The following is a 13990-nucleotide window of genomic DNA, read 5'->3' as shown; positions in this document are numbered from 1 at the left end:
GAAGAGTAGGTGAGAGTAGAAGAAAATGGCTTTGAGCTGAAGGCTTTCATAGGACACTGGACGAAGGTTAATCAGAGAGAGAAAAATAATTTGCCAGAAAGTCATTAGGTAAGGGAGCTATATGGAGGAAGTGAATGGGGATTTAGAGAACTGAACCCAAACTGACTTACCAATGGTCAATGATTTTGCTCCTTCATTTTTTTTTGAACTTCGGATCATCAATAGGAACGTCAAGTATTTGGAGATGACCAATGAGGTAGCTGATGTTAGAAGATGTGAGTCTATACTTTCCTCCTTTTGTCTTTGTTTCTTAAGACTTTACACTCTATACTTTAACACCATTAGAATCACCAGATGAGCCAGGGTTAGCTTGTAAGATGGATTTAACAAGTATGGCTTTCTTTCGCTTCTTGTTCTTCTTCTTGTTGGCTTTGGAATGGGCAAAAGTTGCTATAATTTCTTGCAGGGACTTGACCTCTGTGATCAATTGTGTTATAAGCTTAGACAAGTTCTCAATCCTTTCAGTGGTACCTGCAATATTAACACCCACAATACCTTTCTCAAGGCAATTTGAGTCAGAAACAAGAATAACATTTGATGTGTTAACTTTATAAGTACATGATGTGAAAAAAGTACAATCCAAATGAGCAACTGTGGAGTATCTCATTTCATCACCATTCATAGGGAAGGGAGAAGAATGGGGTGGAGAAGTTGGGGGTAGCATATAACCATTAGCATGAGCATGTGTGAGAGATAACCCATGTTCACTTGAAGCATCATCAATCAAAGTATCAATAACACTAACAGCAAAAAATGAATTATTTTCATACAATCTTTTCATGGCATCTTTAATGTTGAAATGCACATAATGGTCTCCCATAGACATGGTAATAGTCCATCTTGACAAGTTAATATTAGTATTTGTAGTCATCAAGAAGGGCCTACCTAGTAATAAAGAACCATTACCCCTAGACTCATTAGCTATATCCAACACATAAACGTCAGCTAGAAAGATTAATTTATCATTATTTTTGCTTGTATTGTTTTCTTTATGGTAAAACTTCAAATAAAAGTTATTTCTGATGTGACCATAGAATTTTTTTTTTCTGTGTAACCATGGAAATTCAGTTTGTTACCTTGAGAAAATTCTTGTTAATAGACCTGCAACCTCATGGGGTTTACTTTTAAAATCTGACTGTAACAATTGATCATTTTCTCAACCATATATTGCATGAAAGTCGACAAACTGTAAGCTCCTGCCAGCACGAATATCTTCATAGATATAGATATTTAAGTATAAGATGCTAGCAGTCTATATGAATGAGTTTTGAACCTACTTTTTCTTATCTTTCATCCATAGGAACATTTTAAGTTTCCTTTCAACTGAATGGTGCACTGAATAAGACATAATTCTCCAGGTTCATTGAGGTAAGGATGTGGCTCATATGAAGCAGTTCAAAAGCTCACATCTTCAACCCACTGAAGTGCAGAGATTGCTCAAGAAAGAGGCTGATAAGAGGCTTTCTGAGGACGGAGATATATGTTGCGGTTCCGATCAAGCCGGAATATCAGTAACATTGGAGGTTTAGAAGATTGAATGCATCACCATCATTTTTAGCTCTCTAAAGAGGATTATATATAATGTGGAAGATATGCCATGCACAAGCCTTTCTTCTTGACTGTGTTACCCAAATTAAGTCCTAAATACAAATAGTCTACCTGCACATTTTTATCTGAGTTTCCTCACACCTAAATTTTCTTTTATTGCTTCTGTTCATGATTCAGATCCAGTATAAGTGTAAGTTTAGCATTCTCAATTTGGTGAAACAATTTCATCTCGTTTCCCCTTTTGTTTCATTTAATGGTATGCAGTTTTACCTTTTTCTCTTTTTCTTTTACTTATAGTAAGACTGAATTTATCTTAATTACCAGGAACCATTGTGGTGAATGGGAAAGAGAAATATGTTGATATTTTCTTCATAAATTGATTTGTTGATAATAAGACTACGCTAGTTTGCTATACTGCGCGCGCGTGTTCAAAAACACCTTAACATAGAGACATAATTTTATATTCAATATTAAACATAACGGACAGGGAAAAAATCGATTTAGATTTAGTTACTTAAAATTTGAAAGAATATATGAAATGTTCTGATCGTCAAAAAATATTCGCTGTGATCTTTGCAGGATGACGGAGATGAGCCATGGAAGGTTGATGTAGCTCTTGCGGCAGCTGTTAGACCAATTGTAGAAAGTCACTCAAACAAGGAGGTTGGTATTAGTTTCAACTGTCATTGTTTCTTACGCATCAAGCAACGATCCCGCTGTTATCACATCTGGGCTGTTATTTGAATATACTTCAAACAGGATCTCATGAGCATTTCTGTTCCAAGGGGAGGTATTGTTGGCATTCACCAGCTAAGGAGTGGCTTTCTACTATATCACAGTCAACTGAGGCCATATCAATGCTGTTTGTGCCTATTACTTCACTGCTTAGCTCCAGTCCAGGCCATGGGTTCTTAAGCCATGCAATGAATTTGTATCTCAGATGTGCGTACACATTTCTTGATGCCAATTTCAATCTCTATGTGCTATTTTCAATTTCAGTTGACATTATTATTGCTTAAGTTAGTGTGGTTTGTTTTCTCTGCATTTTGGCAAGTCTGATATTATGTAACTTGTCTTTATCTATCATGTGCTGGAGCCAATGAAACCTCTGGCTTGGAATAGGGTTCGCTTGGAAGGATAAGTGGAAAGGTTTTGACTTCGACTAGTTAGTCTTTGTTCTAAGAGGATGGAATTAAGATTAAACTTTTGGCATGGCATTTTATTCCATTTGATTCTATAGTTGAGGTGGAAATGCTTTTCAAGGGTAGAATGCAACGAGGGAAGCATCATCCATTAACATCCTAGCGAGCATGCGTATAATGACTACTAATTTGCAATTCTTTAACATTCACTCCTATATACATTCTGACCTGGTTCCTTGGAAGCATTAAACTTCCCGTCTATTAACATATTTAATATTATTTAATGAGAGCAATCTCAAATAAATGCATGCAAATTCATCTGGAGTTGTTCTGAAACATTCTGATTAAGCCATCGAGGACTTGTTGATTTTTGATACTGAAGTTAAGAACAATCTTATATACGGATTCAAAAAATGTAATTTATCTAGTGTGGTGTTACATGAGTTTTTATTTGATGCAGATGAACCCCAAATAGTTGAACTTCGTCGATTTCTTGAATTTCAGTTGCCTCGGCAATGGTCTCCATCGTATGATGATGTGCTTCATGGATTTCGTCCTAGATGCCAAAAGAACAAGTCGCCATCCCTCCAGTTCACCTTGTCGGGCTCCAAGCTTTATGTTAACACAATAAAGGTAACTTCTTGTTACATTATTTAAAGTCTGATCTGAAGGTTGCTTAAGCCTACATTCAAAAAGGAGGGGGAATGTAAAAACCTTCACACTTAAGATTGTTTGCGGTCTCGTCACATGCTTAATTTTCCTCCAGAGACATTTTCAAAGCCATGTTTGGTGTACGGACATAATCATGGAAAACAAGGTTGATTTTTACTTTTTAATATAGTGTCCGTTATATCTTTATCGTTGCTACTAAACATTGTTTGTTCCTTAGTCTTATTATTGTTATTATTAAGTAGGAGTATAGGAATCATTTTGCATCTGTTTTTCATTACTTTTCAATAATACCTTACATTCTGCCTTTTAACTTCACAAATTTGCAGGTTGACTCTGGATATTGTCCTGTTACAGGTATCTGCTTGTTCTTGGAAGGCAGAAAGAGTGACCCTCTAGCTATCCATCTCCAGCATCATTCAAATCTTCCACAAGTCCTTAAAATCTCTTATGATATTGTTGTGAATCTAATGATGAGCCAGTTGACAAAGGCTACTTTGAACCTGTGAAGTGGAAAAGGCTTTCACATGTCTGCACAGCGCCAGCATTGTACAATATTTCCCTTGATGATGAGGCCCCAGCCATTGTAACGAACGCCTGGCTTGAGGTCAAGCATGAGAAGAGGAGAAAAGTTCTTTTCTTGAGGCTTGGGTTTTCCCTGGTAGAATCAGCAGAAATTTACGGATCAGAATGGGATGGATCTCCGTTTCCATTTCGAAAGTCAGGGTTCTTTTCAGCATTGATGAGCATAATGCTGACCAAGGAACTGCATCACGTGATTGAGAATGAAAAGCCGACTGAAGAAGATAGCACAAAACCAATAGTTTATAATGGTGAGTCTGGTACTGCGGCACCTGTTCCAATAAAGGCCCCAAAAATGCTGAGCTTTGTGGATACAAAGGAAAAGGTTAGGGGTCCAGAAGACGCGTGATATTAGGTGGTCACTAGTGCCAAACTCTGTATAGAGGGAGGCAAAATCTTCATCAAGGCCAAGTATCCATTGTGAGCTATTATGTTAGGAGATTTTGCGACTACTTAAATCTCAGTCAAAAGCAACACCCAAGGCGGCCTTTGACCAATTAACAGCATGCGCTCTATAACATAAAAGAAAGATAATGATAATCCAGAAACAACATTTGCCCGAACAAAGTCTTTCACTGCGGTAAACACAAAAACAACTAAAATTAATAGTATATTATACAACTGATCCATGTCCCTAATGTGGCAATATTACAATGAAATCAAAGCATATATAATGAATGGTGGAGGCGATGCTACTTTCCATAATAGCTTCCAAGCCTTCGGAGCCTTCCTTAGTGGTCCTTCTTCAAAACTCCAGCAAAGAACTGGAAAAAAAAAAAGGAAAAAGAGTGAGACAAACGTTTCAGTCAAAGCCATTTGCAGATCCTAAACGCTAAAATGGTACAATAACCACCTTTCATCAATCATGCACTTCAAGCTATGTTGATTGATTTGGATTATATAAGTACCTCTGCAAATATCTTGCTGTCAATATAACATAGCAAATTCATACAGAAACTTCTATCTTCATAAAAATTAAAGAATGGGGCAATATATAAAAGTAAAGACTTAATTTTCATTCGAAAATTAGATATTAATCATTGCAGTTAATGTCTTGATGATGCATATTGAATTGAAACTCAAGCCACATAGCGCTGTAATATCAATAAATGGTACTCACTTGTTCCCGAAATTCAGCTTGTGCATCCCTGCATGCAAAGTTTAGCGGGGAAAAAAAATAATCAGCGAAGGCTCTTGGTAAAAAAGAACGTTACTGCAGCAGATGAAGAAGAATAATTAATACTTTGATATTTCTTTTTTATGTTCTATAAATCAATAAATTTGTTACGGCTTGGTTCAATGCCATTAGTCTCTTACAAATTTTCTCTTATATGTTGCTTTTCATAATAAAATATCATTACATTATTTTTATATACTACCTTTAGTCCTAACTATAAGACCTCATTTGTATATTATAAACGAGGTCTTGTAATTAGAATAGGAAATAGTATAATTTAACGTGTGTGCGTGCAATATATATGCAATTTTCTTACCAAAAAAGAAATATGTAGTTTTTAAAAATATAAAAAAAAAATTTGTGTGCATGTATCATTTACCATTTTACTAAAATATTAGATGCCGAACATGACTTAGAATTCAATGTCAGGTCTTTGAAGTATCTTTGATTTATTTATTAATAAACTAATTAATTATTCACAAATTTTGAAAAATTAAACCATTTAATATTCCTTATATAAGTTTCAATAAATTTATTGCATATAATGGCTTTAAGGTTTTAATTAGGAATGAAAAAAGAAGTACATTCATATAATTGTTTTTTGCCAAATACTCATTAAACGTTTTTAATTAAATAATAAAAACAGACAAGACAATGCCCAAGTTAAGGAGAAATCAAGGGCACGAAAACCCAATAAACTTCAAACCCAATAAAAGAACACACGCAGGTTTTTCTTTTTTCTTTTTCTTTTTTTTTGGCTATAAAGATCACACGCAGATTTACATCTCAAAAGACATACAAATTTGCTATTTCTCTTCATTTTCCCTTCAGTTCTATAGAAGTGCGGAAACAAGACATATGCAGGTAACAGTGACAATATCAAAATTTTCATATATGTTATTTATACTTTTTTGGTTGAAATCTGTTGTGCGTACTTTAATTAAAAATTCTAGAAATTTTAAAACGTTGTGAAATTCAAGTGTAACGATCCATATGAAATATTGGAAAAATAAATTATTCATAGACATTATAATCTCATGATAAATATTTATATGCATGCAGTGCTTAGGTGACCAATAAGAAAGCATTGGCATTTGCAAAGTAAGAATAACTTTACTCTAAAGCCTTTAACCGATTCCGTTTACTTGGCAGAAATATTACCTTTCCAATTTTGATGAAAGAAGATGCTTGGTTGCTTCGTCTTCCCATTCCAATTGATCCAACAACTGATCAGGATATATTATAAAGCGTTGTAGGCTTTTCAATGCACTTTGAGCATTAAATGGGAGCTTCTTCAAATTGGGGCACTTTGCTACTTGAATCTCCTTCAAACAAGGAAACTGTAATGCTATTCTACAAATGCTCCTTAAGTTACTCAGATATCGTAAATGAAGACAAGTGAGACTAGAAAATAGATTGCTTTTCACTCTCTCAATGTCAGCAGTCCCAAAATCTGCACTCACTACTTCAACCAATGAATCACAATCGGTTATTTGAAGGACTTCAAGGTTTGGGGCATGCATAAGCCAATTCAAGTCAACTATATTGCCACACCCATCGAGAACCAACTCGCGGAGGATGATTATATATTCGTGTCCTTGAAATGAGCTTCTCGGAATATCCACAGCGTTGGAATTCATAACTGCTAATGTTTCGAGATGCACCATCTTTCTAAGTGATGAGAAGAAGTCATGGAGTGGTGAGCTTTCTCCTTCAACGATTAACCCACAAATGCACCTTTGCAATTTTGAGGAGATCAGTATTTTTCCAATAAAGGACATTCTAAAGACAGATATGCGCATATCTTGAAGATGATCTAAGCCTTCTAGCTCATCCAACAACACATTTTCATCAATCCCTCGAACTTGCGACAGTGTCGTGCTAAAAGCTTGAAGGCGTAATAAACCGGATATAACTTTTTCTGGGAATTCGAGCTCTTCTAGTCCTTCCAGCAACAAGAACCTCAGCTTCTTCGAATTCTTCAACTCCTCTGGCAATTTTCTTATACCAGTATATGATAGGTTCATGTGTTCGAGGCTGACAAAGTCCCCAGTTTCTGATGGTAGGTCTCCTATTTCGTAACTTGATGACAAGTCTAGAACTCTGACAGTGCTTGGAAGGACAAATACCTCAGTTGGAAAGACTCGTATTCCATTATCCCTAATAAGCAGAGTGATGAGATTAGGACAACGAGGTTTTTGCGAGAAGCTTGTACTCACTTCACCCCCGCCCCACATTGATAGCTTTTCTACGCCTTTCCACTTTGCATGATTGTATGCTTCAAGGTCACTGGTCTTGGAACAATCTCTTATAATGAATCTTGCCTCTTTCCCACGATCACAAGCTAGCCAGAGAGCCATATCTCTGATCACATCATGCATCTTAATTGTATTTTCTTTCTCACCATTTTCCAATAAGCAAGCGTACTTTAGATTTGAAATTATTTCTTCTCTTTGCTTACGTGCTTCATGTATATTATCATAATCAAGTTCAGCCAAAAAGCCTTCAGCAATCCAGAGCAAAATAAGCTCTTGCTTTTCAATATTATGGTCCTCAGGGAATAGGGCACAATACAAAAAGCATGATTTGTAGGTATCATTTGGTAATCTATCATAACTAAATTCAAGCAAGTGATAGACATCTTCACTGATACCTTAGACCTTTGAGGGATAATGCCTCAGAATTTCTATACTACGCCTCCATTCATTGGGAGTCTCCTTGTTAGCCCTGGCACGTCCAATAGTACAAAGAGCAAGTGGCAAGCCTTTACATTCTTTCACCACTTGTTTTGCAAGAGGCAATATATGAGGGCTTTGACGAATTGTCCCACCCACTTTGTCCTTGAACAACTCAAATGCTTTATCTGGTGTGAGACAGTTTACTTTTATGAGTCTTTGTACATCCATTAGGCGACATACCTCTTTCGACCGAGTCGTGAATATTATCTTGCAGTCATGATTTTTTGGAGAAGGAACCCCCAATTTCAACAAGTCAATCCTTGCCCACACATCATCTAATAACAACACAAATTTCTTGCTCTTTAAGATGTTGTATAACAAAAGAGCTCTGTCATCCATCGTCTTATCATTCCATTCGTCAATCGTCATCTCTGACATGCAATTTCTTCCCAATGGCTTCTTGAATTTTTCCTTCATCTGCATCTTTAGACGCCACAGCCCAGATGACTACATCGATTGCTTTCTTTGAGAGGAAATTGTTGTTGAATTTATTCAGCAGGGTTGTTTTGCCTACCCCTCCCATTCCATACAAACCAATGATGCCTACCCGATTGTTCTCAAAGCATGAACATAGCTCCTCAAATGTTGATTCTACTCCCACAGTCTTATCCACTGGAAGTTCATCGAACCCATCACGGGTAAGCTTTTCTGCTATAACATCAAAATGGCCTTCGCTTGTAAGATGATTAACGTCACTCAGCTTCTGGGCAACCATTTTAGGTAGCTCGTAGGTAGCTCGACAGCTCTTGGGACAACGACCTCTGAAGCACTTGGCTTGTATTTCTCCTTCACCTTGCTGCAAAATGGATCGGACTTCATTTTGTAGCACTTCTACTCTGCCCATCCAACCCCTTACCCGTTGCAAAACCGTCAGCCTTGGGTCTTGCTCTACCGTTTTGACCTTCATCTTGACATCAACATACATGTCATCGAGTTGATTTGAAGCATTTCTCAAAGAGATGAGGCTTTCTCCAAGATTGCGTACTGAATCTGCCCATTTGGCGCAATAACCACACAGACGACTTAGGATGTCAATCACTGGAGTAATGAAGTCGGCCATGGTTTGGTTTGGGTGCACCAAAGAAGTGAAGAATGAAGGAGATTGAGAAGGAGAAAGACACAAATGCAATGAATAATGTTTCAGGTTGGCGAAGAGCAATGTTTGACTAGTCTCTCGCTCCTTTACTTTTATAATTTATGCATGATAAGTGTCTTGTCGCCTTCTCTCTCTCTCTGTTTTTTTTTTTTTTTTTGAAAAAGATTAAAATTCTTCGTCTTCTCTTTTATTAAAGGGAAAAGTGAACATTGAAAAGCAGGAATTGCGATTTGAGGACTTTGCTCTGGCCTTGGATTGGTTTTTAAAATATAGAACAGCGATACATATTTTATTTAATTTTATTTAAGTTGATGGGTAGCCTTGTAAAAGAAAATAATATTTCTATAAAATTACATCTGATTGAGTTAAAACAACATTGTGGAATTTATTTTTATAAAATCTCTCTTAAAAACCTTAGACTGGACAAGATATTCTATACATTTTAAAATAAATTAATTGATGATTTAGTTTCTGTTCATTTAATTACTTTTTGTGAAACTTGAGCCAAATACATTATGCTATAAATTGAAAGCTGTTGATTAATATATACGTGTGTGTGTGTGTAAGTATATTCAATATAATTCTCTTAAATTATAATGACATGTATCTTCTCACCTATTGCATGGCTAAAGTGCGGCTTCCCTGGTTTCACACAAAAATTGAAAGGAGTTACACTTATAGGATGATTCATTATATTATTTTTATATTTTGTACTGGTAATTCCGCTTGTGAAGATATTATTTAAAATTATTCTCATTGTTTTGAATTAATTTTGGTTAGATTTATTTTGAAGTTTGAAGAACATGATGAAGTTGAACCGCCATTGGTGGGCCTTATTTTAATTACTTAAGCAAACAAAAAAATCAAAATTAAATTCTTGATAAAAAGATACTCCGAAGGGGACTATTATTGAAAAACTGAAAAATTACTAATCTATTATTTAAATAATGCCTTTTTATTATTTAAAGAAATTATTAAGAGAATGTTTATCCACATGTTTTAGATTCAGCAAATTTCCTTTTTCACTTTTTGTTTTTATATTTCCATTCCCCTAAAAACTCGAAAATAATATTACCCTAGCTTGTAATTAGTTTGTAGTGAAATAATACTCCCTACAGTTCTAAATATAAGAATTAGTATAATAATTTGTTTTAATTTTAAAAATAAAATTTTAATCTACTTTATGTTCTAAATTTATAATTCTTTTTCCATGCTCCCTCGTGTTTCTATCCCAACATAATTTTCAATACAAATGATCAATGGGGTACTTAGGAAAACTAACTAATATTTATTTATAAATAACTAACTTAATTATTTTTTAATCTCCATAAATTAGTTATTTAGCTCTTATGTTTTCTCATATATATGTGTGCGTGTGTGTGTATATATCAAGAGTGACGCAAAGCATATTTCTTTACTAAGTAAAGAAGTAATTCTTGCTGTTGCCGAAGAAAGATGTTGCTTTAACATATTTGCTCATATGCTTTGCTTCATTTGTTGCTATAACCAAGAGTGAGGCAAAGCATATCAAGATAAAAGCAACATATTTCTTTATTCCTTACCCCTTTTTTGGTCTTTGATTGAGGTTTAATTTAATTTATTCCTTAGTTTTGTTTCTACTATTTGCCGCTATACGTACTCAGGTATTGGCATGCAACTGGAATACAAAATTAGGGCCAATGTAATGCATGATATTAGTAACCTTCACTTTGTGAATAATTTTTTAAAAGAAATTTACTTGAAATTTTTATTAAAAAAATTAATTTTCTGAATTACTTAAGGAAAATTTGCTTCCCTCAGGACGCTGTCTCTCTAGATCCACACCTAAATTACAGAAAAGCATTTTCAATTATCTCGGTTATTTATGCTGGTTAATAGAAAACCCGACACAGAAAAGTGATTACTAGCATTCTTGTAAATTATAATTAACTTCTTACTTTGGTTTTTGAAATATTGAAGCAATTAACCTTTGTCATCTTAAAAAAAAAAGTTGAATTATTAATTATTAATTAATATATGTACATATATTAATTTTCGAACATGCATAATATCTAAGATGAATTATACATTTATTAATTCATATTAACTTTCCCATTAAATTAAGTTTATGTGGGGAAAAATTAATTGGCCAAGGTTGCTAGAGGACATTGCAACATATGAATGCGAGTAACTAACAATCCTTGTAAGTTTGTATCAAATTCTAATTTAGTTTCTTAAAATTATATAGTGTCACTTGATCTTAATATACAGAAACTAAATGTTGACTCTACAATTTAATATAAATAAATCATGATTATGTTTTAATACTTTAATATAATATTTTTATAATATAAATATTATAACAATCGGGATCTAAGAATCCATAGAAAATTTTGGGAAAATAAATTATTCACAAATATAATAATGACATGTATTTTGTAACTTACATTAAGTTTCTTATATCTATTATATTAAGTTTTTCAATCAAAAATGGTCATGTGTCTTATTTTTGAAATAATATAAGTTATTTATAAAATCATATAAATAGGATAATCCGTGTGGTCCATGTGTAATTAGAGAACTTAATATAATAAATATAAGAAACTTGACCTCTATATATATATATATATATATATATATATATATATATATGTTCCCAATTATAGCCCCCTAAACACTGATTCTGATTTATAGTTGCCCATTGTCATCCACTGCGTAGCTAAAGTGGGGCTTGTCTTTTTAGACAAAAATTGAAAGGAGTAACACTTGTTAAAATTTTATGTATAGTATGATTTCATTCAATTATTTTTATATCTTACACTGATAATTCCGCTTGTGACGATAATATTTAAGATTATTCTCATTGTTTTAAGTTAGTTTGGGTAAGATTTATTTTGAAGTTTGAAGAACATGATGAAGATGAAGCGCCATTGCTGGGCGTAATTTTAATTACTTAAGCAAATAAAAAAATCAAAATTCAATTCTTGATAATAAAAAAAATACTGAGAAAATGACTATTATTCAAAAACTGAAAAATTACCAATCTTCTATTTAAACAACGACTTTTTTGCTATTTAAAGAAATTATTAAAAGAATATTTATCCCCATGTTTTTTAGATTTATCAAATTTCCTTTTTCAGATTTTGTTTTTATATTTCAATTTTCCCTAAGACTTGCAAATAATAGTACCCTAACTTGCAATTAGCTTTTAGTGAAATAATACACCCTCCAATTTTAAATATAAGAGCTACTAAAGGAATTTGCTCTAATTCTAAATATAAAATAGGATTAAGGTGCGCCCAGCACCCCGAACTATTTACCCAGGTGCGTCTAGTGGCCTAAAGTAATTTTTGGTGTATCTAGTGTCCTAAACTAATTAAAATGGTGCGTCCATATCCCAGGCTAACAGAAATGTTATGTTTAACCGTTACTTTCCTGACTCATCTTAAAGTTGATCCCAGATATTTTAAATGGTCAATATGTGGACATTTGATGTGTATTATTCTTACTCAAAATTGAATTTATTTTCTTCCTCTTCTTCTAAATAAATTGACTTTTGAGTAAAAATAATACACATCAGGTGCCCATGTGTCTACTATGTAGAATATCTAGGGTCAACATTAAGCTGAATCAGGAAAGCAACTGTTAAACATAACATTTTTATTAGCCTGGGATATCGACGCACCATTTTAATTAGTTTAGGACACTGGATGCACCAAAAATTACTTTAGGCCATTGGACGCACCTAGGTAAATAGTTTAGGGTGCTGGGCGCACCTTAACCCTATAAAATATCAATCAACTTTGTCTTCTAAAATTATAATTCTTTTCTCAAAAAATCTTCCTTATTGATCACACATACTAAGAGGTTGCTATTTAGAAGGTAGTTTAATTTTCAATGCAAATAATAAATAACTAATTTAATTATTTTTTAATCCCTGCAAATTAGTTATCCATATATTTAATTTTAGGATGCATGGAGAGTAGTATTTATTGTTTTCTACAATATATATGTATAAATATATATCATATCTATATAAAACCAAAAGTGAAGCAAAGCAAAGCATATATATTTCTTTACTAATGAAAGATGTTGCCTTACACTGTCTTTAATAAAGAATTAATTCTTGCTTCTGCTAAAGAAAAATGTTGCTTTAACATTTTTACTTAATTATATGCTTCGCTTTATTTTGTTGCTATAACCAACAATGAAGCAAAGCATATCAAGATAAAAGCAACTTATTTCTTTATTCCTTATTAAGTCTTAATTTAATTTATTCCTTTGTCTTGTTTTTACTATTTGCCGCTACGTATGTCATGCAACAGGAATGCAAAATTAAGGCTAATGTAATGTATAATATTAGTAATTTTTCACTGTAAATTTTAAGGAAAGTTTTGCTTCCCCTTCTGACGCTGACTTACTATATCCATACATAAAAAAAAATTTTGGCCATAGATCCATACCTGAATTACACAAAAGCATTTTTAATTATCTCGGTTATTTATGCTAGTTAATAGAAAACCCGATATAGAAAAGTGATTATGGCATTTTTATAAATGATAATTAACTTCTTACATTGGTTTTTAAAAAAACTGAAGCCGTTAACCTTTGTCATCTTAGAAAAGTAATTATTAATTATTAATTAATGTATGTACATGTATTAATTTTTACACTTGCATAATATCTAAGATGAATTATACAGGTATTAATTCAGTATTAAATTAAGTGATAAAAGGAGAAAAAATCTTAGACACCTCCTCTAAGATGATCTAGAATGATGTGGATCCCTGCATGCAAGTTTTAGTGGGGGAAAAATTAATTGGTCAAGGTTCCCGGTTAAAAAGATATTGCAAGTTTGCAACACAGCAACATATATGAACACGAGTAACTAATCCTTTTTTGGTTTTACAAGTTAACGTGTATATGTTTAGTTCTATAAGTTTATATTAAGGTTCAATTTAGTCCATAGATTCATAAAGTGCATTTTCAGTCCCTTAAT

At 33.3% G+C, this 13990-nt stretch overlaps 1 protein-coding gene and 1 pseudogene across 1 annotated transcript; one reads left to right on the top strand and one right to left on the bottom strand.

The window, feature by feature from the left end:
* Positions 1–1445: 1445 nt before the first annotated feature.
* Positions 1446–4350, top strand: LOC114724425 (MACPF domain-containing protein NSL1-like). Its single transcript, XM_028910772.1, has 6 exons — positions 1446–1583; positions 2188–2271; positions 2368–2470; positions 3211–3383; positions 3749–3776; positions 3902–4350. The coding sequence occupies exons 1-6, from the start codon at positions 1446–1448 to the stop codon at positions 4348–4350; spliced, it is 975 nt and encodes a 324-aa protein (XP_028766605.1).
* A 291-nt stretch (positions 4351–4641) lies between these two features.
* Positions 4642–8976, bottom strand: LOC114724424 (probable disease resistance protein At5g63020; annotated as a pseudogene).
* Between the last annotated feature and the right edge of the window lie 5014 nt (positions 8977–13990).

The sequence above is a fragment of the Neltuma alba genome, unplaced genomic scaffold (assembly GCF_004799145.2).
Source record: "Neltuma alba isolate B1F8T4 unplaced genomic scaffold, ASM479914v2 tig00012187_pilon, whole genome shotgun sequence".
NCBI lineage: Eukaryota > Viridiplantae > Streptophyta > Magnoliopsida > Fabales > Fabaceae > Neltuma > Neltuma alba.
This window is presented reverse-complemented; position numbering and strand designations above follow the sequence as displayed.

What these genes read in the sequence shown, in the direction of transcription:
- LOC114724425 (XM_028910772.1), top strand. Translation starts at nt 1,446, where the DNA reads ATGAAGCAGTTCAAAAGCTCACATCTTCAACCCACTGAAGTGCAGAGA. An exon ending in AAAGTCACTCAAACAAGGAG is followed by an intron (nt 2,272 to 2,367) that starts GTTGGTATTAGT and finishes TACTTCAAACAG; the next exon opens with GATCTCATGAGCATTTCTGT. An exon ending in TTTATGTTAACACAATAAAG is followed by an intron (nt 3,384 to 3,748) that starts GTAACTTCTTGT and finishes ACAAATTTGCAG; the next exon opens with GTTGACTCTGGATATTGTCC.